Raw genomic sequence first — 27322 nt, 5'->3', positions numbered from 1 at the left:
ACTGGATTATGCTTAGCAGCTTTGGAGGGCATCCAATCTTTGCCAGGATTGTGAAGTTCCCATCTCTGCTGACCAGACTGAACGCCATGGAAGAGGGGTCTGTGGTGTTCTCTGCATTTCTCCTGTAGTTGCCTGATGGAGAAGATCATGTCGATGGTGGACCTCTGTGCGCGGAACCTGCACTGCGACTCTGGATACACTCTGTCAGCAAGATTCTGCAATTATGTTCAGGATGATGTGTGTGAAGACTTTACCCACGTTGCTGAAAAGGGATATTTCTCTGTAAGATCACCTGGCTTTAGAACCAGGTGAGCTAAAAGCAAATACAACATTATAACATAATTTTCCCTGACAATCTTAGCTGAACAATCATTAAACTTGATGCCTACACTTTCTGGAAATTTCTCTACTGCAGTACGAAGAAAGCCCTTGATCAAGTGGAATGATCTGCATAGGACCTCAAACTCTAAAAATCTACAAAATTGTATCTTCCATTTGCTTTGTTCCTTCTTGTCAAATTATTGTTTCAAATACTATCATCAAAAGTTCATGATCAGGTGCAATGATCTGCAAAGGACCTCAAACTCCAGAAATCGACAGAGAATAATATATTCAGTTTGGTTTGTTCCTTCTTGTCAATTTATTGTTTCAAACACTATCATTAACAGATGTTTTAAATGGAAATTATGGGGAAAACACCCAATATATTTAATGCTTCAATATTTATCTTCCTTTAATTAAGAATACATACCTAATATCATCACAGAAAGTATTCAAATGACAATAAAAAAAACACCAGTTCTGAATTTTAAAAAACTGTCTTTATTGCACAAATATGTAAGTTTATTACATGAAAGCATTTATACTGCATGTCACTGTTTTATGAATTCATGAAACAATACAGCATCTGCATTTTCTGTCTCTTTATTATATCCATAGTAACAACCACAAACAGAAGGGTGAGATGATTTTGAATACTCACTGCTTTATGGTATTTTCTCCATTTCAAGGTAAAATATGGCATCTATAATTGAATTCATTATTTTTCACAGACTGCCAATTTCTCTGGATTTTGTGGTTGCCACAAGCCATGAATTAAAGGAAACCACAAACAATCACCCTTCGAATCAAACAATAAAACTAATTCCTGAATGCATGAATTTTATCATGGACAACAATGTCATTTTTCAACACCACAGTCACTGATGCCTAGACAAAATAAGCTCAAAGTGTATTTTTTCTTTTGAACAATAAATATGGTGTACAGCTCAAGTACATTAATACGTTGTTCATTAATCTTGTATTTCAGTATTGGTCACCTGACCATGACAACCTTTCCCACTGGCTTGTCCTGTAACTGTTTTAATGCCTCAACTGACTCATCAAGGGATACAGTTTTGGCAATCTTACACCTGAAAAATACCAAAACATATAGAATGTACATTCAGAAGTAATTGCAGATAAACAAGCCAATATATCTATCCTACAGATTTTGGAGTCTGCATTACATGGCAAAAGACTACAAAATAAGCATTAAGTTTTAAAACTTTGTATGTATAAGAGAAACTAGAACTTCTTAATTAAATATTCATCTACCTTTCACATATTAGTTGTGCCTGCACTGGTAGAAGCAAAATTTAACAATCACTTTGGCATCTGTGTGCATGTCCATAGATTCATCTGATGTTGAAGTTTTTATTTTTTTTAAATAAAAGGCACACTTGACAAAAAGCTTGACCCCAGCAGATGGGAGGGAACGCTTCCATTTTCCTTCAGGCAGCTTTTTTGTCCAGTCCTAATTTAACTGGAAGTGAAGGTGACCCTACTAAATTCCAAATATACCCCAAGTCTCTATGGGTGTGCATCAGCACTTCTGTCTTGAGTCTCTATGGAAGAGCATCAGCACTTCTGTCTAGAGTTTCTGTAGGAGTACACCAGCACTTCAGTTTAGAGTCTCTATGGGAGTGCATCAGCACTTCTGTCTAGAATCTTTATGGGAGTCCATCAGGCACTTCTGTCTAGAGTCTCTATGGAAGTGCACCAGCACTTCTGTCTAGAGTCTCTATGGGAGTGCATAAGCACTTCTGTCTAGAATCTCTATGGGAGTGCATCAGCACTTCTATCTAGAGTCTCTATGGAAGTGCACCAGCACTTCTGTCTAGAGTCTCTATGGAAGTGCACCAGCACTTCTGTCTAGAGTCTCTATGGGAGTCCATCAGGCACTTCTGTCTAGAGTCTCTATGGGAGTGCATCAGCACTTCTGTCTAAAATCTCCATGGGAGTGCATCAGCACTTCTGTCTAGAGTCTCTATGGGAGTCCATCAGGCACTTCTGTCTAGAGTCTCTATGGGAGTGCATAAGCACTTCTGTCTAGAACCTCTATGGGAGTGCATCAGCACTTCTGTCTAGAATCTCTATGGGAGTGCATCAGCACTTCTATCTAGAGTCTCTATGGAAGTGCACCAGCACTTCTGTCTAGAGTCTCTATGGGAGTGCATCAGCACTTCTGTCTAGAATCTTTATGGGAGTCCATCAGGCACTTCTGTCTAGAGTCTCTATGGGAGTGCATCAGCACTTCTGTCTAAAATCTCTATGGGAGTGCATAAGCACTTCTGTCTAGAATCTCTATGGGAGTGCATTAGCACTTCTGTCTAGAATCTTTATGGGTGGGAGTGCATCAGCACTTCTATCTAGAGTCTTTATGGGAGTGCATCAGCACTTCTGTATAGAATCTCTATGGGAGTGCATCAGCACTTCTATCTAGAGACTCTATGGGAGTGCTGATGCACTTCTGTCTAGAGTCTCTATGGGAGTGCTGATGCACTTCTATATATAATCTCTGGTAGTGCATCAGCAGTTCTATCTAGAGTCTCTATGGGAGTGCATCAGCACTTCTGTATAGAATCTCTTTGGTAGTGCATCAGCAAAGCATGATCATTTAAATTGTCAGAATAGTATTTGTCGTTAAGTGTGATTCCTGTCTGAAGCTGATTTAGGAAGCAATTAGCTATCAATAGAATCAGCAAAGCCCAACAAAAATAAATTTAAGAACTGGTTGACTTTGTGAAGCACCCCAGCAAGGTGGGGGAAAGGCAATTAATTCTTTGTGGATAGTGCCAACAACATAATGACATATGTCAACTTGGTTCTGACCTGGATTTGCTTAGAAAATCCAGCAGAGAGGTTTTAAGACCAGGACCATCCAGTATCTAGTGAGTGTAGTGATGAACACTAATGGCACTTGCATTACCTTCAAACCCCCTGCTGAATTTATATTTGAACTGTAGCAATTGCAGCATCATGTGACAAATATTAAAAAAAGAGGATATTTCGGCATATGGAAATTCGAGTCCAGGCTTGTGTAATTTCGGTCAGGGCTTGTGATTATTTTAAGTCAGAAGCCCTGGGCCTGTGTCTAAAACAAAATTTTCTTTGAACACTGGATGGTCTCCTGGTTTTATCATGTTATAAATTGTTTAGTATGGCTCCCTGGTCTTGTCATGTTATAAATGTATTAGGATGGTCCCCTGGTTTCGTCACGTTGAAAATGTATGTAATAGGATGGCTCCCTGGTCTTATCATATTATAAATTTATTAGGATGGCCCTCTGGTTTATCATATTATAAATTTATTAGGATGGTCCCCTGGACTTATCATGTTATAAATTTATTAAGATTCCCCCCACCTCCCAGTTTTATCATGTTATGAATTTAGTAATGTGTGCTTCTGCTTTTTTAATCTCTTTCAATATGCAAAATATCAACCTTCAACTTACTTGATAATGCCCCTGTCCATTTTGTCTATGGCATCTAGCAGTATGTCTGATGACAGATGTTAAGGAACAATAACAGAGGTGAGCAATGCTTACTGCAAGTACCTTCCAGATTTTCTAACAACATCAAATGCATCATTATCCTTCCGATTTGGGATTTTTCAGATTTGAATTTTCATAAAATTTCATTATAATAAGTTATGATTTGAATTATCATGTCAGCTTATCACAACAATGCACTTTTGATCTTATATGTTGTATTCTCTTGGAAAAATGTATTCAAAGAATTTACAATATAATGCAACCCCTCTTACACACTCATTCATGGCATGGGTCAATTTCAACATTGTAAGAAATGTCTATGTTAAGGGAGGGAAAACATAACAAATTCAACACAATGAGGGAAATGAAAATTTTACATGATACAAAATATGAGAAATGGTTCTTAGGAGAAAGTGATCCGTGAGAGTTTCGAACAAATTCCAGTCATCTTGATATTCTTCCGAGATTTCTATATAGAATCCAAATCAAATTCAGATTAGTCCAAATTCTGCTGAGCAGTTTTTGAGAAGAACAGGTCAATACCATACACTCAAGTTATCTTATGACTAAATGTACAAAATATTCAAATTGTCAAACTTGAAAAACATTAGCATTATCTGTCATGAAGTGAAACAGAAATCTGAATAGATCAAACTCGAGTAAGCACTTTTATCTGTCATAAAGTGAAACAGAAATCTAAATTGATAAAACTTGAGTAAGCACTTTTATTTGTCATGAAGTGAAACAGAAATCTAATAGATCAAACCCGTGAAAACACTTTTATCTGTCATGAAGTGAAACAGAAATCTGAACAGACCAAACCTGAGAAAGCATTTAATGTCTCTTTATGCTTAGTGTCAATATTTAGGTTGTTAACTCAACAATTTCAAGCAAATTTGTCTACAGGCATGTAGAGTTTCCAAGGTAGTCGTCCTCTGGACACGATGGCTCCCTATTAAACATAAAGCTCCAGACTGTACTTTCTGCAAAACTGGTTTTAGTTTTTGTTCCTTCCCACTTTTTGAAGAAACAAAAATCCACTGTACAAGTTAGTTTGGATCCTAACAAGGCTTTCAAAAAAGAATACTTGTCCATGAGACCAGTACTTTCAAAACTGAACCAAAGTTAACGACTTGAAGATTCAGCAAATAACCAATACGTAAAAATCTAATTTGTTTGTGGTAATTGTTTTATTCTATCCAAAAAAATGTGAACTCCACTCATATGCCATGCTGACACAAGATAAAGTGTGGTCACTTTATCAGTTTATTGTACTACAAGGAGAATATGAAACTGTGAAATAAAGAAATCTCTTCTGACAGTGAAAGTGCAAATATAAAGTTATAGGCAAAATATCAGTCGCAGTGTTCCTTAAAGAACGAATGAGAAATAGACTCATTTTACCCCATTAGTAGCATGATGGTGACTACTCATATCCAACCACAATAACAAACCTACTATATATATAGGAATATTTACCCAATCATAATACAGATACATCCTCTTGGCCTCCCCACAGTTACATCGATAGTGTGCCTTCCACTCCAGTAGTAACTGATGTATTCTTAGACTTTGCTGTCAAGTCTTATACTATGCCTGACTGCCGCATATGTTGGTAGACAACTTTTAGGTCCGTTTATATAAAAAGTAGCATCTGGGAGGGCTGGATTTTCGACGTAGTAGTAGTTCTTCAAAAGTATTATGATTGGGTAACGCATTTAAAGAATATGTATGTATGTGTGTGTGTGTGTATGTATGTATGTATGTATCTCTTCACATAATATTAGCATGAATAAATCATAGTGATTGTTAGTTCATATGCTAAATTACTAAAATTGTACTCTAGTATTTTGTCATTTACAATAGGTGAAGCTGAGCACTGTTTATGATTTAGTCAGTAATTTGCTCATTGCCTTCATGCCCCATGTCAAAATACCAATGATTTGATAATACAGCTCTAAATGAGTAAGTATGCTTGGTGGGACTCTCCAATACATAGGGTTTTTTTGTATTTTTTTGGTAAGGAAGTAAACTCAAATAGTGATTTGGCCAATCATCTGGGGAAATATTTTTTATCAACTGGAAACAAATTTTCAGGAATAAGTTAGTCTTACCTTGAATTCTGAATGATTTTTAAATATTTTATACAGGGATTGGAGCAAATTAAAATTTGGATTGGAGTCAATCTATGGCCTCTAAGGACCCATAAAACAATTCTTTGACTATGAAAAGGATACGCTGGTATCGTCCTTGCTGAGCATAAGAAAGTATCCATGCCTGTTCGAAGAGAAAACTGACACTGGCTCCTCTTAGGTACAGCTGCTGTGAATCGGGTGGGTCAAGCTATAACGTTAAGACATACTGTAATGTCATATTATCAAGGCACAATTAAAGTTTACCACATAGCAAAAAAAATTAAGGTGTGAATCAGAAAATTGCATGCAAAACCATCCATAAAAAGGGCATAATACAAAGCCTTCAAAGAATTTCTGACAATATCCACAAATATTAGCTCCAAAGTGTATTTTATATCTAAAACCAATCTGAAAATGGTTTTCCTCTGGAAAGAATTGAATGAAGTGAAACTGATTAGATAGTAATGACAGAAGTAAATGTAGCTAATTTACTAGCATTCAAGATCATAAACATGCACTATACGTATCATCAGTATTCATCTTCATGACCATGCACACGTGATTATACCAGTGGTAGGTCAAAAATACTACTTAAAAGGCTCTCTACCTCACATACCAATTTTATGGTAAAAATCTAATGCTTTTGAAATTAAAAGATATATATATATATATATATATATATATATATATATATATATATATATATATATATATATATATAGTGTTATATATATTGTGTTCTATCAACACATTAGAGAAAGCACTAGTACATCAAACAGTGCAATGATGCATGATAGAGAAAACAGGATTACAATATTGTTAAATAACAGTTAACATGTGTACACAAGCTGTTAATTGACTACCTTATTGCTGGAATTTGAGGAATTTAAGGTCAAATGTGGGATGTTTTTGGAGGTGTAAACATGTAATAAAGGAATAAAAGGTGGTCATGTCTTGTGATCCTTTGAGGAAAATCAGCAGACCTTTGTGGTGGAGATAACATGGAGACCAGTGATAAAAACTGATTTCAGCAAACACACTCAAGTAACTATTTTGATTTTATTGTCACATTTAGTTTTTTTTATTGAACAGTTCAAGAGGTAAGCACAAATTCACAATGCATTTTTCCATTGTTTATTTCAAGTCTAAATCAATATTTATTTAATTTTTTTATTTACAGGGATGAAACCTGCTGGCATATATTTGGACAAAACTATTAAGAGAATGACACTCAAGAATACCTCTTAAGTGCAAGTCAGGAACTTTTTTCAGGGTGAAAATAATGTAGAGGAATATTAGAAAGCAGTCAAAAACCTTACAAAGCCAGCAACAGGAAAATGAAGCTAGAAATTCTCTGTGTGCTGAGCATGATTGTCCTGTCATTTAACAATTATGACACTTATAAGGAGTGGACATTCTCCATTCTTTGCAAACTACAAAGTGACTTTGGGGTAAAATATGGACCAGAAAATTACTGACTGCCTGTTAAGTATGAATCTTCATTATCAGAGGTCACCGACAGTGATGTTGTGAAGGAAACTAAACATGCTATAAAAAATCTTTGCAGTGAACTTGTAAGATAAACAACTCTTCATTTTTCATTAATTGACAATATAGTGACTAGTAGTAAATATTTATCACTGCTACATTACTATCAGAATCTGAATCTGAATTATGTTCAAAACTTGTGGCTTTATTAAACAATGGTGAGAACACATATTGGCAATGATGAGAATACATATTGGCAATGATGAGAATACATACTGGCAAGGATGAGAATACATATTGGCAATGATGAGAATACATACTGGCAATGATGAGAATACATATTGGCAATGATGAGAATACATATTGGCAATGATGAGAATACATACTGGCAATGATGAGAATACATATTGGCAATGAAAAGAATACATATTGGCAAAAATGCACTTGTTATTGCCCTTGAAGAGCATAAAATCTACACTGATAAAAATATACTGGTTTAGAAGTCAATCTACTGATCAAAATGTTGAAATCCTGGTTCTGTCAAATGTATGACCAAATGATATATGTCAGCAGTTTTCATGATCACAACAATGTAATATACAAGTCATGATTTTAATCCTGCCGTTTTCATGATCACAACAATGTAATATACGAGTCATGATTTTAACCCTGTAATACAAGTCAGCCGTTTTCATGATCACAACCATGTAATATACAAATCTGCAGTAGTCATATATCTTAACCCTGTAATATTCAAGTCAGCAGGATTCATGACCATAACCATGTAATACTAGTCAGCAGTTTTCATGATCACAACAATGTAACATGCAAGTCGGCAGTATTCATCATAAGAATATTTGTCAAAGTTTCATGTTTAAAACACTAGTGCCATGGATGATTAAAGAAGTGGTTAGAACAAAGGCTATGCATGCCCTCAATCGCTAACATACATGAGATGAAAGATTTCAATAATGATGTATTGACCATTATCTTCATGTATTTGTTTTACCTGAAGGTCCATCTGTGACGTGATCCATTTACCACCAATTCCCAAACAGGAAATGATGTCATTTTTGTGTGGGACAGGCCTTGGGTACCTCTCGGACATTAGCTTTACATCTTCTTCATTGATAAACATTCTCACTAAAAAAATGCAGGCAAAGATTGTTTACTCTTGGTATATACAAATTTGTGTCAGATCTACATATGACAAAAATTCCTAATCAAAATAGTATGAGATGCTAAAATAAGAGACCAATTTTTTTTCTTTGAGAATAATTACCCAATCATAATCCCTTAGGAGAACTAATGCTACCTCACAAATCCAGCCCTCCCAGATAACACTTTCAGCTAAAAGTGATCTGCCCACCTAGCTTGTGGCCGGGAAGAGATCTCCCCCTGGTACAGGGATTGGTGCCAAATCCAGTGAATACCTCAGTTACTGCTGGAGTGTAAGGCATACTCTATGTCGACGTAATTACAGGGAGGCTGGAAGGGTGTTTTATGTTTTTGTAAGTATTTGCAAAGAAACATATTTTTATTGGATTCTTCTAAGCACTACCAGACAATGTAACTATCAATGACAGGATTTCAAGCTTCTAAGCACTAACAGACAATGTAATTGACAATGACAGGATTTCAAGCTTCTAAGCACTAACAGACAATGTAACTATCAATGACGGAATTTTAAGCTTCTAAGCACTACCAGACAATGTAATTGACAATGACAGGATTTTAAGCTTCTAAGCACTAGCAGACAATATAACTATCAATCACAGGATTTTAAGCTTCTAAGCACTACCAGACAATGTAAATGACAATGACATGATTTTAAGCTTCTAAGCACTAACAGACAATGTAACTATCAATGACAGGATTTTAAGCTTCTAAGCACTAACAGACAATGTAACTATCAATGACAGGATTTCAAGCTTCTAAGCACTACCAGACAATGTAAATGACAATGACAGGATTTTAAGCTTCTAAACGCTACCAGACAATGTAATTGACAATGACAGGATTTTAAGCTTCTAAGCACTAACAGACAATGTAACTATCAATGACAGGATTTTAAGCTTCTAAGCACTACCAGACAATGTACCTATCAATGACAGGATTTCAAGCTTCTAAGCACTACCAGACAATGTAAATGACAATGACATGATTTTAAGCTTCTAAGCACTACCAGACAATGTAACTATCAATGACAGGATTTCAAGCTTCTAAGCACTACCAGACAATGTAATTGACAATGACAGGATTTTAAGCTTCTAAGCACTACCAGACAATGTAATTGACAATGACAGGATTTTAAGCTTCTAAGCACTACCAGACAATGTAATTGACAATGACAGGATTTTAAGCTTCTAAGCACTACCAGACAATGTAATTGACAATGACAGGATTTTAAGCTTCTAAGCACTACCAGACAATGTAACTATCAATGACAGGATTTTAAGCTTCAAAGCACTACCAGACAATGTAATTGACAATGACAGGATTTTAAGCTTCAAAGCACTACCAGACAATGTAACTATCAATGACAGGATTTTAAGCTTCTAAGCACCACCAGACAATGTAACTATCAATGACATGATTTTAAGCTTCTAAGCACTACCAGACAATGTAATTGACAATGACAGGATTTCAAGCTTCTAAGCACTAACAGACAATGTAATTGACAATGACAGGATTTCAAGCTTCTAAGCACTACCAGACAATGTAACTATCAATGACAGGATTTCAAGCTTCTAAGCACTACCAGACAATGTAAATGACAATGACAGGATTTTAAGTGTCTAAGCACTACCAGACAATGTACTTCTGTTGGAAAATAAGCCAAAAAATGTGATGAACATTTGCCTGGTAATGGATGTTCTCTTAATGTATTATGATCTGACAGTGTGTTTGAAGAAAGAATGAAATAAAGAACAAAAGAAACAAACAAAGAAAGATTAAAAGGGAAAATCCTACCTTCAACCTGGTCAACACTATTATAATTAATCCTTTTTTAGTTTTGCCATTTTTTAAAGGTTTTGCTGATCTGATATCAACATATCACCAGAAATGTAATTATCACATACTGGCTTGTCCAGGTACTTAAAAAAAGAAATGAATGGTCTCCCTTCCTCTTCTGGTGATCTCACCAGCATATATCACCATCATAAAGGTTGAAATGTATACATTTTCATACAGTGTACTAAAGTTTTACAAAAGTATAGTTACTAAGAGGGATAATAATTAAACAAAAAACATGTATAAGAAATTCTTTCATGGTAAATTGCTCCATCGAAATCACATATTTATACAGAATCAGGAGAGAACAATCAAAACAGTGTAAATGTCAGCAACATAGAAGGAAAAATTTATATTGAAATTTATAACAAATATATAAATAGAATGTGATGCAAAATGTTTGTGAATTTCATTTGTTTGATTACCACCATAATTATACAGAATCACATTTCACAATTCTGAAGGTTAAAAAACTAATCAAGTAGAGAATGTGATATTTTGACTAAGATTTGTTTTTTTTCATACTGTAGACAAAATCCACATATCTGATAATTTATATCTGAAAATGAAAGGGGCTCATTTATGTGCACTTACAACACTCTTAGCATACATATCTGCTCAAAACAAATGCACACACAGACAGGGACAAAAACATACAAATACCATCTTCAGGTTAAGTTCAAAACAATTGAAAGCACTCAAGCAACAATAATTAGAAGCAACTGTTACATGTCAAAGATACATCATCCTTTATTAGAAAATAGTTAATCTCCTGTGTCAGAAAAAATGAAAAGTTAGGTGTCGATTTTTCCTTAATTTGTGGATCTATAACGCTTAAGTTTTTTTTACATGTAATAAACAAAATGAGCTCAATGGATTGAGTGAATGTTATAACTTAGCCTTAATTTCCTTTAAAAAAATAGTTTTTAAAGTCTGGGTTAGGAAACAGCTTGCAACATTAGAACCAGAAAGGTTGTGAGATGGTAATGTACTTTTTCTAGACCAAGTAAAGTAACAGAACTAACAACTGTTCAATTATGACATGGCACATGGCTGTTGTGTAACTGTTTCTGGACCAAGTAAAGTAACAGTACAACTGTAAAGTTACAACATGGCATTTTGCTGTTGTGTAACTGTTTCTGGACCAAGTAAAGTAACAGTACAACAGTTCAGTTACGACATGGCACTTTGCTGTTGTGTAATTTACATTAGGTTGCAGCATGCTGTTTTAGGACCAAGTAAAGAAAGAGAAAACCTGGTGATGACCCATCACTGTGCCATTTGCAGACTAGATATGGTAACAAAATGGTACAGTGTAGCTTGAAATGGCTTGGCATGCAACAGTGATATTACAGATGCCGTATATACTTATAAGTCATGATCCAAGTGCAAACTGTACACACCCATATCTGCTATCCCATAATGTGCTGGCATATCTGGGTCTCTGCAGTTTGCTAGAACTAATCAGCAGAACAAACAACAAAGATGCTGATCTGCCAGCACACTGTGAGATAGAAGATCAGGGTATATGGTGTTTGCAGTTGGACCCAACTTATAAGCAAATTTATGTGGTACATTGACAACAGGTACTTGTAAATCCATTTATACCCAAATTTATGTGGTACATTGATAGCAGGTACTTGTAAATCCATTTCTACCCAAATTTATGTGGTACATTGATAGCAGGTACTTGTAAATCCATTTATACCCAAATATATGTGGTACATTGACAACAGGTACTTGTAAATCCATTTATACCCAAATTTATGTGGTACATTGATAGCAGGTACTTGTAAATCCATATCTACCCAAATATATGTGGTACATTGATAGCAGGTACTTGTAAATCCATTTCTATCAGGCTTCTTTTTACCTCCTAGAGGTTTGAGTCTCGGATTTGGCCAATGTGGGTACGTGGGTAGCTTCTCGAGGGTTGGTGGTTCTTTCCGGGGATTTCCCGGGTTCTTCCTCCACCATTAATACTGGCCACCATGTATAGCCTATTGTGTGCTGAAAAATGGCATTAAACCCTACAACAACATCCTCCTAGAGGCAATAAAGACAGGATTCCCAAGCCAAAAAAAAAAACCCACTAACAAAACCACAAGGTAAACTATGTGGAACTGGCAGGTCTCTTAAAAGTTTAAGTTTGAAAATGACACTGTACATAGTACTGTTTTTAAATGTACTTCATCACAATAGTGGTTATAATGGATGGATGGATATACAATTATGACTATATAAGATTAAGTTAAAAATAGTAAAATGGTATAGTTATAAAATTCTCTGAATAAAAGTAATCATTTATTACTATAGATAAAAATATAAATGCAAGGAGCTAAAGATTCTTAAACAGGTATACAAAAAAAGAATCCTTAAAATAAACAAAACAACATGCGAGTGTGTGTGTGTGTGTGTGAGAGAGAGAGAGAGCGAGAGAATATGCATAGTGTTTAATGGCATGTCATCACAATCCAGGCTATATAGTACTTATCAGAAGGTAGAGGCAAAGTAAAATAAAACCATTGTGAAGATAAATTTTTCCCATTAATGTAAACATATAATTCTAAAAATATAAAATAAAAGGTAATGGTTTTAAAACTCCTTAAGAAGTATATAAACGAAGACAAAGGTAGAAAAAATAATACTATCCTTAAAATATCCCCAAACTCTGTTATATTAAAGCACATTCTTTTAAAAGTCCACGATTTTCTCTGGTGGTTCATAGTAAAAAAAGCTTTGTAAGAGTTCACATAAAAGAAACTTTAATCTCATGGAATGAAAGTCAATACACTTGACAAGAATGTGTTCCAGTTTCAGTGCACACTGTTTGGTATGCACTCTAGTCAAGTTTCAGTGCACACTGTTTGGCATGCACTCTAGTCAAGTTTCACTGTTTAAGAGCATGCATGGTACAGGAGGTATACATGTGTGTCCTTTATGTGAGTGGATCAGGTATGTGTGTCTATATGGGAGTGGATCAGGTATGTGTGTCCTATATGTGAGTGGATCAGATATGTGTATCTATATGGGAGTGGATCAGATATGTGTCTATATGGGAGTGGATCAGGTATGTGTGTCCTATATGTGAGTGGATCAGGTATGTGTGTCTATATGGGAGTAGATCAGGTATTGTGTCCTATATGTGAGTGGATCAGGTATGTGTGTCCTATATGTGAGTGGATCAGGTATGTGTGTCTATATGGGAGTGGATCAGGTATGTGTGTCCTATATGTGAGTGGATCAGATATGTGTGTCTATATGGGAGTGGATCAGGTATGTGTGTCCTATATGTGAGTGGATCAGGTATGTGTGTCTATATGGGAGTAGATCAGGTATTGTGTCCTATATGTGAGTGGATCAGGTATGTGTGTCCTATATGTGAGTGGATCAGGTATGTGTGTCTATATGGGAGTGGATCAGGTATGTGTGTCATATATGTGAGTGGATCAGGTATGTGTGTCTTATATGTGAGTGGATAAGGTATGTGTGTCCTATATGTGAGTGGATCAGGTATGTGTGTCCTATATGTGAGTGGCCCAGGCAGTCTTAGAGAGACAGACCCAAAGTATAAGCTAGAGACAAATATAGTCAGAGAGTAAGAAAAGACATCATACATATTTCTGTATACATACCACCATTATCTATGATCACATCAACACCAACTCCTCCCGTTTCCTCCATTAGGCTGCTGATCAGGATGCTGTTCCTCTGATTTAGCTCTATTACCTGACCTGTAGCCAAATGATAAAATTTAGACTGTTTGAACGAAATTCAAATTAAAATGACTGTTGTATATTTTTTCTGCAGTCATAATCATCCAAATTTGAAATGCATTATGGCATGGCATAGGTGATGACATCAAAATAAATGTCAGTGAATAATGTAAATCCTAAATGAAAGTCTCGTGCACTAGAATATTTCATACATTTTACAAAATTTCAAATGCTACTTAACTGGTATTAGACTGAATTATGCCATCCAACTGACTGACAAAAAGACAACTGTACACAGATACAGGTACATCTGTACTAAACATTGAAATAGGCACATATGTACTATACACAGATACAGGCACAAGTGTACTATACACAGAAATAAGTACATGTGTACTATACACAGAAATAGGTACATGTGTACTATACACAGATACAGGCACATGTGTACTATACACAGATACAGGTACATATGTACTATACACAGATACAGGCACATGTGTCCTATACACAGATACAGACACATGTGTACTATACACAGATGCAGGCATATGTGTACTATACACAGATACAGGTACATATGTACTATACACAGAAATAAGCACATTATGTACTATACACAGATACAGGTACATATGTACTATACACAGATGCAGGCACATGTGTACTATACACAGATATGGGTACATATGTATTATACACAGAAATAAGCACATTACACAGATACAGGCATATGTGTACTATACACAGATACAGGTACATATGTGCTATACACAGAAATAAGCACATTATGTACTATACACAGATGCAGGCACATTTGTACTATACACAGATACAGGCACATGTGTACTATACACAGATATGGGTACATATGTACTATACACAGAAATAAGCACATTATGTACTATACACAGATACAGGCATATGTGTACTATACACAGATACAGGTACATATGTACTATACACAGAAATAAGCACATTATGTACTATACACAGATGCAGGCACATGTGTACTATACACAGATATATGCACATGTGTACTATACACAGACATGGGTACATATGTACTATACACAGAAATAAGCACATTATGTACTATACACAGATACAGGTACATATGTACTATACACAGATGCAGGGTCATGTGTACTATACACAGACATTGGTACATATGTACTATACGCAGAAATAAGCACATTATGTACTATACACAGATACAGGCATATGTGTACTATACACAGATACAGGTACATATGTACTATACACAGAAATAAGCACATTATGTACTATACACAGATGCAGGCACATGTGTACTATACACAGATACAGGCACATGTGTACTATACAGATATATGCACATGTGTACTATACACAGTCATGTGTACATATGTGCTATACACAGAAATAAGCACATTATGTACTATACACAGATGCAGGCACATGTGTACTATACACAGATACAGGCACATGTGTACTATACACAGATATGGGTACATATGTACTATACACAGAAATAAGCACATTATGTACTATACACAGATACAGGCATATGTGTACTATACACAGATACAGGTACATATGTACTATACACAGAAATAAGCACATTATGTACTATACACAGATGCAGGCACATGTGTACTATACACAGATATATGCACATGTGTACTATACACAGACATGGGTACATATGTACTATACACAGAAATAAGCACATTATGTACTATACACAGATACAGGTACATATGTACTATAAACAGATGCAGGGTCATGTGTACTATACACAGATATGGGTACATATGTACTATACGCAGAAATAAGCACATTATGTACTATACACAGATACAGGCATATGTGTACTATACACAGATACAGGTACATATGTACTATACACAGAAATAAGCACATTATGTACTATACACAGATGCAGGCACATGTGTACTATACACAGATACAGGCACATGTGTACTATACAGATATATGCACATGTGTACTATACACAGTCATGGGTACATATGTGCTATACACAGAAATAAGCACATTATGTACTATACACAGATACAGGTACATGTGTACTAGACACTGATGTAGGCACATGTGTACTGTACACAAAACAGGCAAGCTTTGTAGCAGGTCCCAGCAATGAGATGGTGTGACATGGGACTCTTAAAACCAAGGTTTTAGGTTCAAGCCCATTTAGCAAATCTGGACTGAGATCATGGAAATAAATTTCATCTAAATTTCTTTCTCCGCTTAAATAAATGGAGACAAAATATGCACCATTTCATAAAACTTTAATTTAATAAGGAATGAAACAGTCCTCAATTTTTTTTAAATGAGAAGGTTTCAATGTTCTCTTTCTAAGTCTACTGTACCATAACTATAGACTATATCAAAAGCAAAGGTTACTTTCTTCTCAGGGTCACATAATCTTTGGGAATGAAACATAAATTGAATAATAAATAAGTTAAATGGATTCACAATTATAATTTTGATTTTGTTGATCCCTGTTACTGGTGTTGTGAACAGAGTTCAAGCAAACACCACCCGTCTACTTCAAATATTAAGCAGTTTTATGACATGCCCTCGACTGGTAACTGTTAACTTACAAGCTCAAATGACTCGGGAGTAATTTTGTACCTGGTACCAGCCAACAGCTCAGATTTAAATATCATACCATTGGTTGCATGATTTGTTTTGGTTCTAGCTGATTGTTTCCTAATTAGCTGGTAAAAACTCCTTTAATTAGAGTATTGTCCAGCCAAGAGTAACTCAGTATATACTCGAAGGACTATTTCAGCAAGGGCAGAAAATAAAATGATGCTGGTTGTCTCTGCTCAAATAAAAGCCTAATGATATCTGCTATCACTAAATTATAATATGTAATTGAAACTCCAAAGTTTTGTTTACAAAATCTTTAAAGTTTTAGTCCACATAATGTATCTGCTAAATGGAATGTAAATATGTCAATAACAGAAGGCCACAAGAAGACTACTTCCATGTAAATATGTAATTAACAGTGGGTCACAAGAAGACTACTTCCATGTAAATAACAGTAGGCCACAAGAAGACTTCTTCCATGTAAATAACAGTGGGCCACAAGAAGACTACTTCCATGTAAATATAAATAACAGTGGGCCACAAGAAGACTACTTCCATGTAAATATGTAAATAACAGTGGGCCACAAGAAGACTACTTCCATGTAAATATGTAAATAACAGTAGGCCACAAGAAGACTACTGCCATGTAAATATGTAAATAACAGTGGGCCACAAGAAGACTACTGCCATGTAAATATGTAAATAACAGTGGGCCACAAGAAGACTACTTCCATGTAAATATGTAAATAACAGTAGGCCACAAGAAGACTACTGCCATGTAAATATGTAAATAACAGTGGGCCACAAGAAGACTACTGCCATGTAAATATGTAAATAACAGTGGGCCACAAGAAGACTACTTCCATGTAAATATGTAAATAACAGTAGGCCACAAGAAGACTACTTCCATGTAAATAACAGTGGGCCACAAGAAGACTACTTCCATGTAAATATAAATAACAGTGGGCCACAAGAAGACTACTGCCATGTAAATATGTAAATAACAGTAGGCCACAAGAAGACTACTGCCATGTAAATATGTAAATAACAGTGGGCCACAAGAAGACTAGTTCTATTTAAATATAAATTTCAGTGGGCCACAAGACTAGTTCCATGTAAATAACAGTGGGCTGGAAAAGACTAGTTCCATATAAATAAAAGTTGGTGTCAAAACTAGTTCCATTTAAAGTAGTAAATTATAGAGAGTCAGAAGAAGACAACATCCATTCAACTATTTGTGACACCCTCTTTAAATGAAGTTATTATTATTATTATTATAATTATTATTATTATTATTATCTAGAGTCAGGAATATATTGGTTCAAGAAACTGGTTTATCAGTTGGGATTTTTCCCATTAAATGTGAAAATATATTCTAGCATATTTGGATGGATGAAAACAGCACAAATGTGACACTAAAGGCTGACTGTATTGTCAAGCATTTGGTCAACAGAGATGAAGATGATCAGGTTCCTGATAACTCACCAATGGGAGGCTGAAGAGTTTCTAGATACGATTTCTCCTCTTGAGAACTGACAGTCGCAATCACCTGGAAATCATACACAGAATGGAACATTATGTAGCGTAGACAATTGTAAGATATAACTTTAGAAAATAAAGGTCATAGATATAATACAATGATCTCATTTTTTCTACTTCTTCTTTAGGGCATCATTACAAGAGACACTTCACTGAAATCACCTATTTATTTACAAGTTATATAATATCAGCAAATCTCATTCTGAAAACATCAAATCCACACTGTAATTACTTGTTTTACTGGATTTTTACTCAGGACCTTCCACAAATCCACACTGTAATTACTTGCTTTTACTGGATTTATACACAGGACATACCACAAATCCACACCGTAATTACTTGAATTTACTGAATTTAAACACAGGACCTTCCACAAATTCACACTGGCAGTTTTAGCAGTATTATTTACAAACATGACTAATATAAAGTGTTATGACTCTATGGCCTTAAACTAAGTAAAAGAAAATAGCAAAAACCAACAAGTTGTGTAAAATTCAATAAATAACTTGATTTTGGACTAAGGTCAATTACAAAGTACAAATATACATAATATATAAGTCAACAAATAATATAAATGAATGTATATTTTGACAAAAAAATCAGCTCCATTTGATAAGGGCTGAAAGTAAGTGCATAATGAAGGGCAAAATTTGAGTTTTTTTTAACATAAAGATGGCACCAATGATATTAATGACTGTGGGCAACTTTACTTTGGACCTACTAACAATTCTGGTTGAGCTTAGCATTGGCTGCTTTGTCACACCTGCTATTTATAACTTCAGGTGACTCTTGCAGCACACACTGCATTTCAGAGGGAGCATGAATCTCCATGCCAATGACTGAAAAGTGCATGTGAAAAATAGCTGAAAGATTCTGCATGCATGTATATTATTAAATAACCACAACATGCTTTATACCAGTAGTGCAATTTTGATCCCCACTAAACCATACCCGAAGTAAAACAGTTGACTCGTTGAGAACAATATCATTAGCTACAAGTAAAATAGTTGACTCAAAGTAATCCATACCCACATTACAAGTAAAACAGTTGACTCACAGTAAGTCTGACCTTAAGTTACAAGTAAAATAGCTGACTCACTGAAAGCCAGACCCTAAGTTACAAGTAAAATAATTGACTCACATAAAGCCAGACCCTAAGTTACAAGTAAAATAGCTGACTCACAGAAAGCCAGACCCTAAGTTACAAGTAAAATAGTTGACTCACAGAAAGCCAGACCCTAAGTTACAAGTAATATAGTTGACTCACTGAAAGCCAGACCCTAAGTTACAAAAAATAGTTGCATCTGTGACTAAACATGGTAAATCTGAATGAAAAATGTCAACTGGTTACCATTTGGCAATGAAAACTATAATAATGATGAAGCAAATAGAACATGATATGAACACATTGTCATTACAGTTATTTACAATGTTTTGAGTTAAATCAGCTTATGCAATTTAAATCAGACCATAAGATAAATCAGTTGCTTTAACCAGTAAACTGTACCAGCTAATACGAATACTTTCAATACAAGTTACCAAGAGGCCAATCTACTAGCACCAGTATCCAAAAGAACACCTGACAACACATGCACAGGATAGCTATTTGCAAGTGTCATGAACTGAGACATTACTTCAAAGGCCAGGCTTGCTAAAATTGCTGTGTTTCATAAACCCAAATCTTCATAATTTGTACCTGATCCAGTGAGAGTTTAGAGTATACCAACAACAAAAAAACTCCATTTAGCTAAGTGTGCTGAGTGCTTGTGTGGTGATTAGATGTGAACTGATAAAATGATATGTAGCAGAAAGTTTTTTCCATATCAATACCTATATTGATACATGAGGTGAAGAATGGATACAAAATGATACTTGCCCTATGCAAGTTATTTTAATTTTTAACAGTCATGAATAATAATTCATCATTTGTCTTTTTATTCTTTAGTTAGAGAAATCATCTGAGACAGCTGTAGCTGGCACATGCACTCATTTTTGTCAATCCTCCTTGCTGATTCTATGCTAATTACTTTATCCTGACATCATGTCCAGCCACTAACATGCACCCCAGATTTGTTCTCAATATATGATTTAAGTATTTTACCAATCATTTAATAGCCACTCTTATGCAAAGTTTTCCTGTTGCTTTGCATCTTGTCAACTTGGGTCGAATTTGAAGGCCACACTTCCAATGTCTTATACAGTGCAAAATGCTAGTTCTGCTTGGAGTTTATTGTTCACTCAACTCCAGTGTACAACAATCACCAATCAGAACTACCGGTAACTAGTGGTCAAACAATAGACCTGTGCAGCATATTGATACGATTCACGATACACATGCTGCGATAAAATACATATCAATACACATATGAACTTTATGGTCTTTCCATCTTTGGAAGGTAGGTGGTGCTCTTTTATGTATGTTGACATTCTTGGTTCTGTTTCCAGTATGCAGATTACAGATATACATAAGGTTATCATATGTTTATATGCATATCTTATCAATGGCAACATAACAAAAATATCTTCCAACAGACTACCTGCTGATTGTCAGTGAGTTTTATTCAACGTTTTAGGCCATTTAACGGTGGTTCCATTTATCTTATTTAGCCACCAGGCCCTTTGTTTCCCATGGATGCTTTGAAAACATCTTTTACCAATTTCCTGTCTCACTTAAACTTGGAAGACATCACTGTGTTATCTTCAAAACAGAAGAAATAATGCAGTTTCCTCATGCAAAGAAAATCTCATCTAGAACAACAAAATCTAGCATACCGTACTTCCAGCAGATGCAAAAGACTGCAAAGGCCACAGGTTGTATTTGTTAGTGAAGAAGGAAAACTACTGAAAACATCCAGTTCTATTCTGTAATTGTTTTGTAACTTACATGAGGTGATAAACTTGAGCAATCTGAATTCTGCCCCATTACTGATTCTGTGCTACTTTTATTTATTTCATTGAGACCTTCATTCACTAGTAAAATAACTCTGCATGAAAAGAGAACTTCCACATTTGTTCCCCATGTATAATTTAAGGAAAGAGACTGCCAGGATTTTATCTAAGGAAGACCTCCTTTGTCAAAGAAATAAGGGACAGTGGGGGGAAAAAAGGAGGGGGATGAAGAAACAGCCATAGTTCAACATTTATTTAACACTTCAATATCGGTCTCTATTTCTTCCATCTCCACTTTCTTACAGGGTTAGTAGCATATTTCATTCAAAATATTCAAGGTTTTTCAAGGTTTAAAATCATGTTTTTCAAAGTGCATTCTTAACATTAATTTTAAAGGATAAATAAATGAAACTGTATGTAAACACAACTTAATACTTGCTATTACTTCTTACAAGGAACATTTTTTGCAAATTTATTTTAAAAAACAAAACATGAAGTCAAGAGTATGATCATTGATATCCTTCCCATTAATACTACCAAAAACATGCTACACCTGGGCATTAGAATAATGTACAGTCACCAAACAATGTTCATTTTATTCTGTCTATGCTACACTATTTACAAAGTACAAAATATTTTAGAGTTCTTCAAGAGCTCCATGTTCAGCGATTTTATCTTTAACACTTTTCCTCAACCTATTTGATGTTGTGATCAAGGAAATTTGTTATATGAGTCTCTGCTTTCAATGCATAGTCATCAGTACCAGACATCATTCTCAATGTCTTTTTCAGTACCTGCCTTTCTTCATCACCCACCCCCATAAAACAAAAAAACAGTAACAAAGATATTTGTTTTATATCTGTTATCACTTATTTAAAAACAGCGTATGGATATTTTAAACTATTTCATATTATATTAATATTTCTCTGAGATTAGCTGTATTCTATATTTTTAGATTTATCATGTTCACTGCAATTATTTTCTGTCCTATTTCCACTCAATCCAAAAAGAGAACCGGATGGAACTTATTTCACAATTAAGACTTTATACATTTTCTATTTTAAAATTTCAAGCTATTTGTCAAAAATAATTTCATGTTGAAGGCTTCTTGTTTTGCCGTACTAGTAGTAATGGGTGTTTTTTTTCTCCAGCTGCATGTGACTGAAAAGCACTCTCTCCCATAGCATGCAAATCAATATCCTTCTGGCATACTTGGCATTTTGCAAAGCTCTCTGAGAAAGATCTCATAATCTGAACTTTATATTTTTCTTCATCTAGCCACCGAAGTTGGAATCGGCAGCCAGACATTTCAAAGTGTACAAATGATTCAAATTTAAATCACGGCTACATACGGGATTCATACAATCAGAAGTTCAAAATGTATGACTGTGCAATGGACAAATGTGGAAATTTCCATTCCATCACAAACTTAGCAAGAGATCATTTTGTTGTTTTTTTTTCTGTTTTTTTTTTTTCATTTTCATTTTTATTTAAATCTGTAAAACGACAACTATTTATTAATTCCATTAGATTTCAAGACAATCAAGGCTTTTCAAGGTATCCAGACAATATTTTGAATTTGCAAGGTGTTCTCAACACCTTGATGAACAAATTCATTTTTCAAGGCTTTCCAAAGTTTTCAAGGTCCGCTATGGACCCTGTTCTTAGAGCTCTACTAAAATCAACATCTTTAAATGATGTCACCTCAAGTTAATTATTTATGAGCATACTCTGTTCCTTATCTCTTATGAATATTGTTCTGTTCTTCCTTCTGAAGGGGCATATACATGGCTAGCTATGTCAGCTTGAATATGACGGGAAACTGATAATTAGGACTGTTATGTACAATTTTCCAGAGCTATATGGTTTTGATGCATATTATCCATAAGACTGAATTGATTGATAAAAAAATGAAAATTGCATTATACGTTTAAATTGTCTGTATTTTAATTAGGCTCAGTATTTTGCTCTTTCTACATTAAATTTCAAAATAAGCTGAAAGGGAGATTGACTGTCATGCCATCTATGTTTGTCCATCCAACATGAATATCTCTTATATAACACCATTTTCTGGCTCAAAATAACTCACTGGCATCATCATCAACACTTTCCAGTTCCAATAATCTGATATAGTTCATAACTTTAGAAATGTCATCATCACCATCATCAACCATTATTTGCTCAATGAAATCATAATGAACCAAGCCAGGAATCAGACATTTTTGGTTGTCTATGTAGCCTGTATTTTGAACATGCATTTGTAAAATTTCCTTCATGGAAGGTTCAAACTACACCATAATAATGCTTATTCCCGGGGACCATGTGCCAATCAAATTTAACTTAACAACCATTCATGTCATGCTTGAAGAACACAGATGTGTAAACTGTTACCATCCCAAAAAACAGATGTTGCAAGAAGAATGGTTAAATAATTTTTTTAATATATTTCGCTTAGCACATTTTCATATCTGGGACTTTCAACTAACTTGCGTGAGTTCTCATGCATCAAAGTTATCCAAGTTTGTGAATTCATACAAATTTTGCAAGATTCATGCAATTGCACACCCTGACAGCAACTGTGGAGAAGCAGAGAGTAATCCTAATGTCAGCATAATCAGGTAATTTATTTGAAGTAGAAACAGGTGCAGATCAAGCTGAACTTTCTTGGATGTGCTGAAACAAGCTTTGTATTAAAAGAATGATATATATGGTTTTACCTTAAAGAGCCTTACATAATTAGAAAAATTGTTAGAGAATTATTTTGCGGCCATGGATCAACAAATATAATCATTGTATAACTTTTTAGAACATAAAGAAATCAATGTCTCCAATAATACACCTCTCTCTTGATAACTGGCAACTAATGGGGTATATAAACATTGACTGCAACATAGGTGAGGACATGAGATAGTGAGAATAGTTGTGGGTAGGGGGTGGGGTGCCACCAACTTTTGGGGATACACAAGAATTTGATAATTTTCTTTTGTCTTCCACAAATATTCATCGATTGTATTTTAAATACTTTATGGATATTAGATCCAGAGAAGTCAGTTAAATTTATGAGAGACTTCAAGTATACATTAGGCTGGCAATCCATAATATGTAAAATTGGATTATTGTACTTCTCTTTTATTGACAGAACATGTGTATTTATTGGTACAGTAAAGAAATACTACACTTATAAATCATTATAGCCAAACTCATTGGCACGTCTGTACAGGTTAATTCCCAAAATAGCATTTTAAATGTCAACATAAAATTCTTTATTACATGTATTAATTACAACGATATATTGTTTGTGCTAATAAAATTGTCAGCACAAGGCAGCTGCATTGTCACGGAATACTTTTGGATAGAAAGAAAAAAATGAACCAAACAGAAAGACAAAGGACAGAATATTTTGAATTTTATTAGAATTGTGCAAGTTATTTTTTCAACTTAACACTGAAAATTTCTAATAACAAATTCACAAATCAGGCAGAAGCAAAATCGTAGAAATTGTTGACAGTATGTGATTTTTTGACGAGAAATTTGGCCGATCCGACGCACATTACTGTGATGTTGAGACCTTTCATGGGTAATATTACTGTAACAAACAATCTATTAGCTTGGATCATCATATCAAATATAACAATTAAGTTTTCAAAAGTTATCAAAATTAATCCAGCTTAGCTGCTGAGTTAACACACAATTATGTTTTCATGAAAGTACTTGAGAACATCAATATGACAGTCAAATGACGCGTGTCACACCTGAACAGTAGTGCATCAACATGACAGTCAAACGACTCATTTCACACAGTAGAGGTTATTATATGGATTGCATTGAAGATGATTGAAAAACTGAACTAAAAAATAAGACAGTGCTGCCACCTGCTGGCACTATGACATTTTCATTCTTATTGATATCTTGTCAGCCATTGTGTTACTTGTCGAGAAAATGTTTTTGTTAATGAAAATCTTACAAAATGTGTTTTCTATATAAAATATCTGTGAATTCAATGAATTCAATTCCTAATTTTGAAGCAATAACCACCCTTCTCAACAAGAAAATGAGTGACAGATTGAGCTTTCTTTTACCAATGTTGGCTGCTATATTTAATTTTAAGCATGTGCGAGCCAACTTTTGGCATTTTCTACCAAAAAAAATAAATGTGATCCACACATGCCTCCACATTATAAGCAGATTTGTGAGTTATTTGGGATCACTCAAATGAGTAAGTGTTAAAGTAATGTTCTGATTCATTATTTATTTTTAAAAAATAGAGTCTAAATGTTATTACTAAATACACAAATAAATAATAAAATATTTCTGAAAATTCTTAAAATTTGTCCTGCAATAAACCTCATTTTAATATTAAATAAAAACAAAGTAACTAATAAATATAGCAATGGTATATTTTCTGTTACATTTACTTGAAATGATGAAACAGTAATACATTCTGCTGGACTAGTAATAGTTCATAAGTTACTTGTCTGGTACAGTTAGGTCAATGTGCTACTATAAATGCAGATTCTGTCAATGCTTTATTACTATAGTCAATCACTAGAAGCAAATGACAGTAAAAGCCCATTATCAGTAAAGCTAAGACCTGGAAGTATGAAGAGTTAAGGCCCTTTATCTGTAAATCTGAGGCTAGGCAATATGTAGGGAGATTGTTACCCATTCAATTAAAAGGGCTGAGCTGATTTAAATACATATGCATTGTGTTTAACAGCATGTCAGCACAATACTTGCACTATTGTGCTGGCTAAAAGTTTACTTCTAAAAATATTGGAAGCAGATGGTAACTGTTAATTGTCAGTTTTGCAGGGCAGATATATGTACCATTAAGAGTCACCTAATTCTTGTTTTATACTTACTCCTGAATTTACATCAACTAAACAGTTATACACTGAATTCCACACTTAACTGACTTCTATTCTAAATTTCTGTGGCAACCAAATTACATGGACTTGGTAACTAACTGTTTAAAGTAGTTCACTCTATGGCTACTAAAAGAAAATGTAGTACTATAAACAATGGGAGGTGAATCTCAATATAGATTCATTATTATAGTCTCTAGCATAAAAGAACACTACTGATTCTGGAAGATTGTATTTTTCCTCAGCATAGCAGAGACAAATGCAAATCGATTGAAAAATTTATGATTAAATAAATCTCTAGTCATTAATCCATGTTTTTCCTGTGTTATGCATACTCTAAGAATCTGTCAACTTTACCTTTGCACCCCATATTCTTGCCAGCTGAACTGCAACATTCCCAAATGGTGCAGCACCATCAATGACAAGGACAGTGTCACCTCCACAAACCTTGGCCTGGTAATGAAGTGCTGTGTAGGCCTTCATGCAGTCTCCTATCCCAGCTGCAGCTGCCTCATGGCTTAACATTGGTGGCTTCTTCACTGTAAAGATCAAGCAAGGTTCTTAATGTGACATTTTCACTGTCAAGATACACTTTAAGCAAGGTTCTTGATGTGGATTCTTCTCTGTAAAGTTACCATATAAGCAAGGTTCTTGATAACCTGTAACCTTAGGTATTTCAAACATGAATTTCAAATTTAACACACAGAAATAGTGTACTATGGGTAAATTCATATATGAAAAATTATTTTGAAACATGTAAAATTATATAATAAAACTACAAATATGAAAATGGTCTTAACAAAAGTATTAACAAAGAAAAGAATTGCACATTATCTTCAGCCAGGTGAACATTAAGAAATCCAATATCATGGTGAAAGAACTTTGATGAGAATTGAAACTCTGCATTCTACTCATTGTGGCACTGCTTGCAAATGAAAAATCTGCCTTTAAACTACACCTTACAAACATATAACCTTTTCTTGACAGTTACTATCTTTCAGAATAATGACATGAACAGCTAAATAAAATACTGTAACAGAAATGTATGATCAATTGTCCCAACGACCATGACAAGAAATTGCCATGTTGGAAAAATGGCATTAAACCCTATAACAACAACAACAACAAACAGATAACCTTTTCTTAACAGTTACTGTCTTTCACAATAATGACATGAACAGCTAAATAAAATACTGTAACAGAAATGTATGATCAATTGTCCCCAACGACCATGACAAGAAATTGCCATGTTGGAGTGCAAAT

At 34.6% G+C, this 27322-nt stretch overlaps 1 protein-coding gene across 2 annotated transcripts in view; it reads right to left on the bottom strand.

The window, feature by feature from the left end:
• Nucleotides 1–799: 799 nt before the first annotated feature.
• The window catches only part of LOC149799064 (ferry endosomal RAB5 effector complex subunit 4-like), a 46713-nt gene continuing 20190 nt past the window's right edge, over nucleotides 800–27322 (bottom strand). For both annotated transcript variants that reach the window (XM_089958038.1, XM_089958039.1), the window contains exons 6-12: nucleotides 26417–26598; nucleotides 18252–18315; nucleotides 14088–14186; nucleotides 8447–8580; nucleotides 6052–6157; nucleotides 3776–3821; nucleotides 800–1412 (exon numbers count right to left, since the gene is read on the bottom strand). In XM_089958038.1, coding sequence (XP_089814164.1) covers nucleotides 1316–1412; nucleotides 3776–3821; nucleotides 6052–6157; nucleotides 8447–8580; nucleotides 14088–14186; nucleotides 18252–18315; nucleotides 26417–26598 — 728 coding nt within the window. In that variant the 3' untranslated portion in view covers nucleotides 800–1315. The remainder of the gene's footprint in view (nucleotides 1413–3775; nucleotides 3822–6051; nucleotides 6158–8446; nucleotides 8581–14087; nucleotides 14187–18251; nucleotides 18316–26416; nucleotides 26599–27322) is intronic.

This window comes from Sinohyriopsis cumingii, chromosome 5 (genome assembly GCF_028554795.1).
Source record: "Sinohyriopsis cumingii isolate HCF-2022 chromosome 5, ASM2855479v2, whole genome shotgun sequence".
NCBI classification, from domain to species: Eukaryota; Metazoa; Mollusca; class Bivalvia; order Unionida; family Unionidae; genus Sinohyriopsis; species Sinohyriopsis cumingii.
Note: the sequence above shows the minus strand (reverse complement) of the source record. Positions and strands in the feature narration are given on the sequence as shown.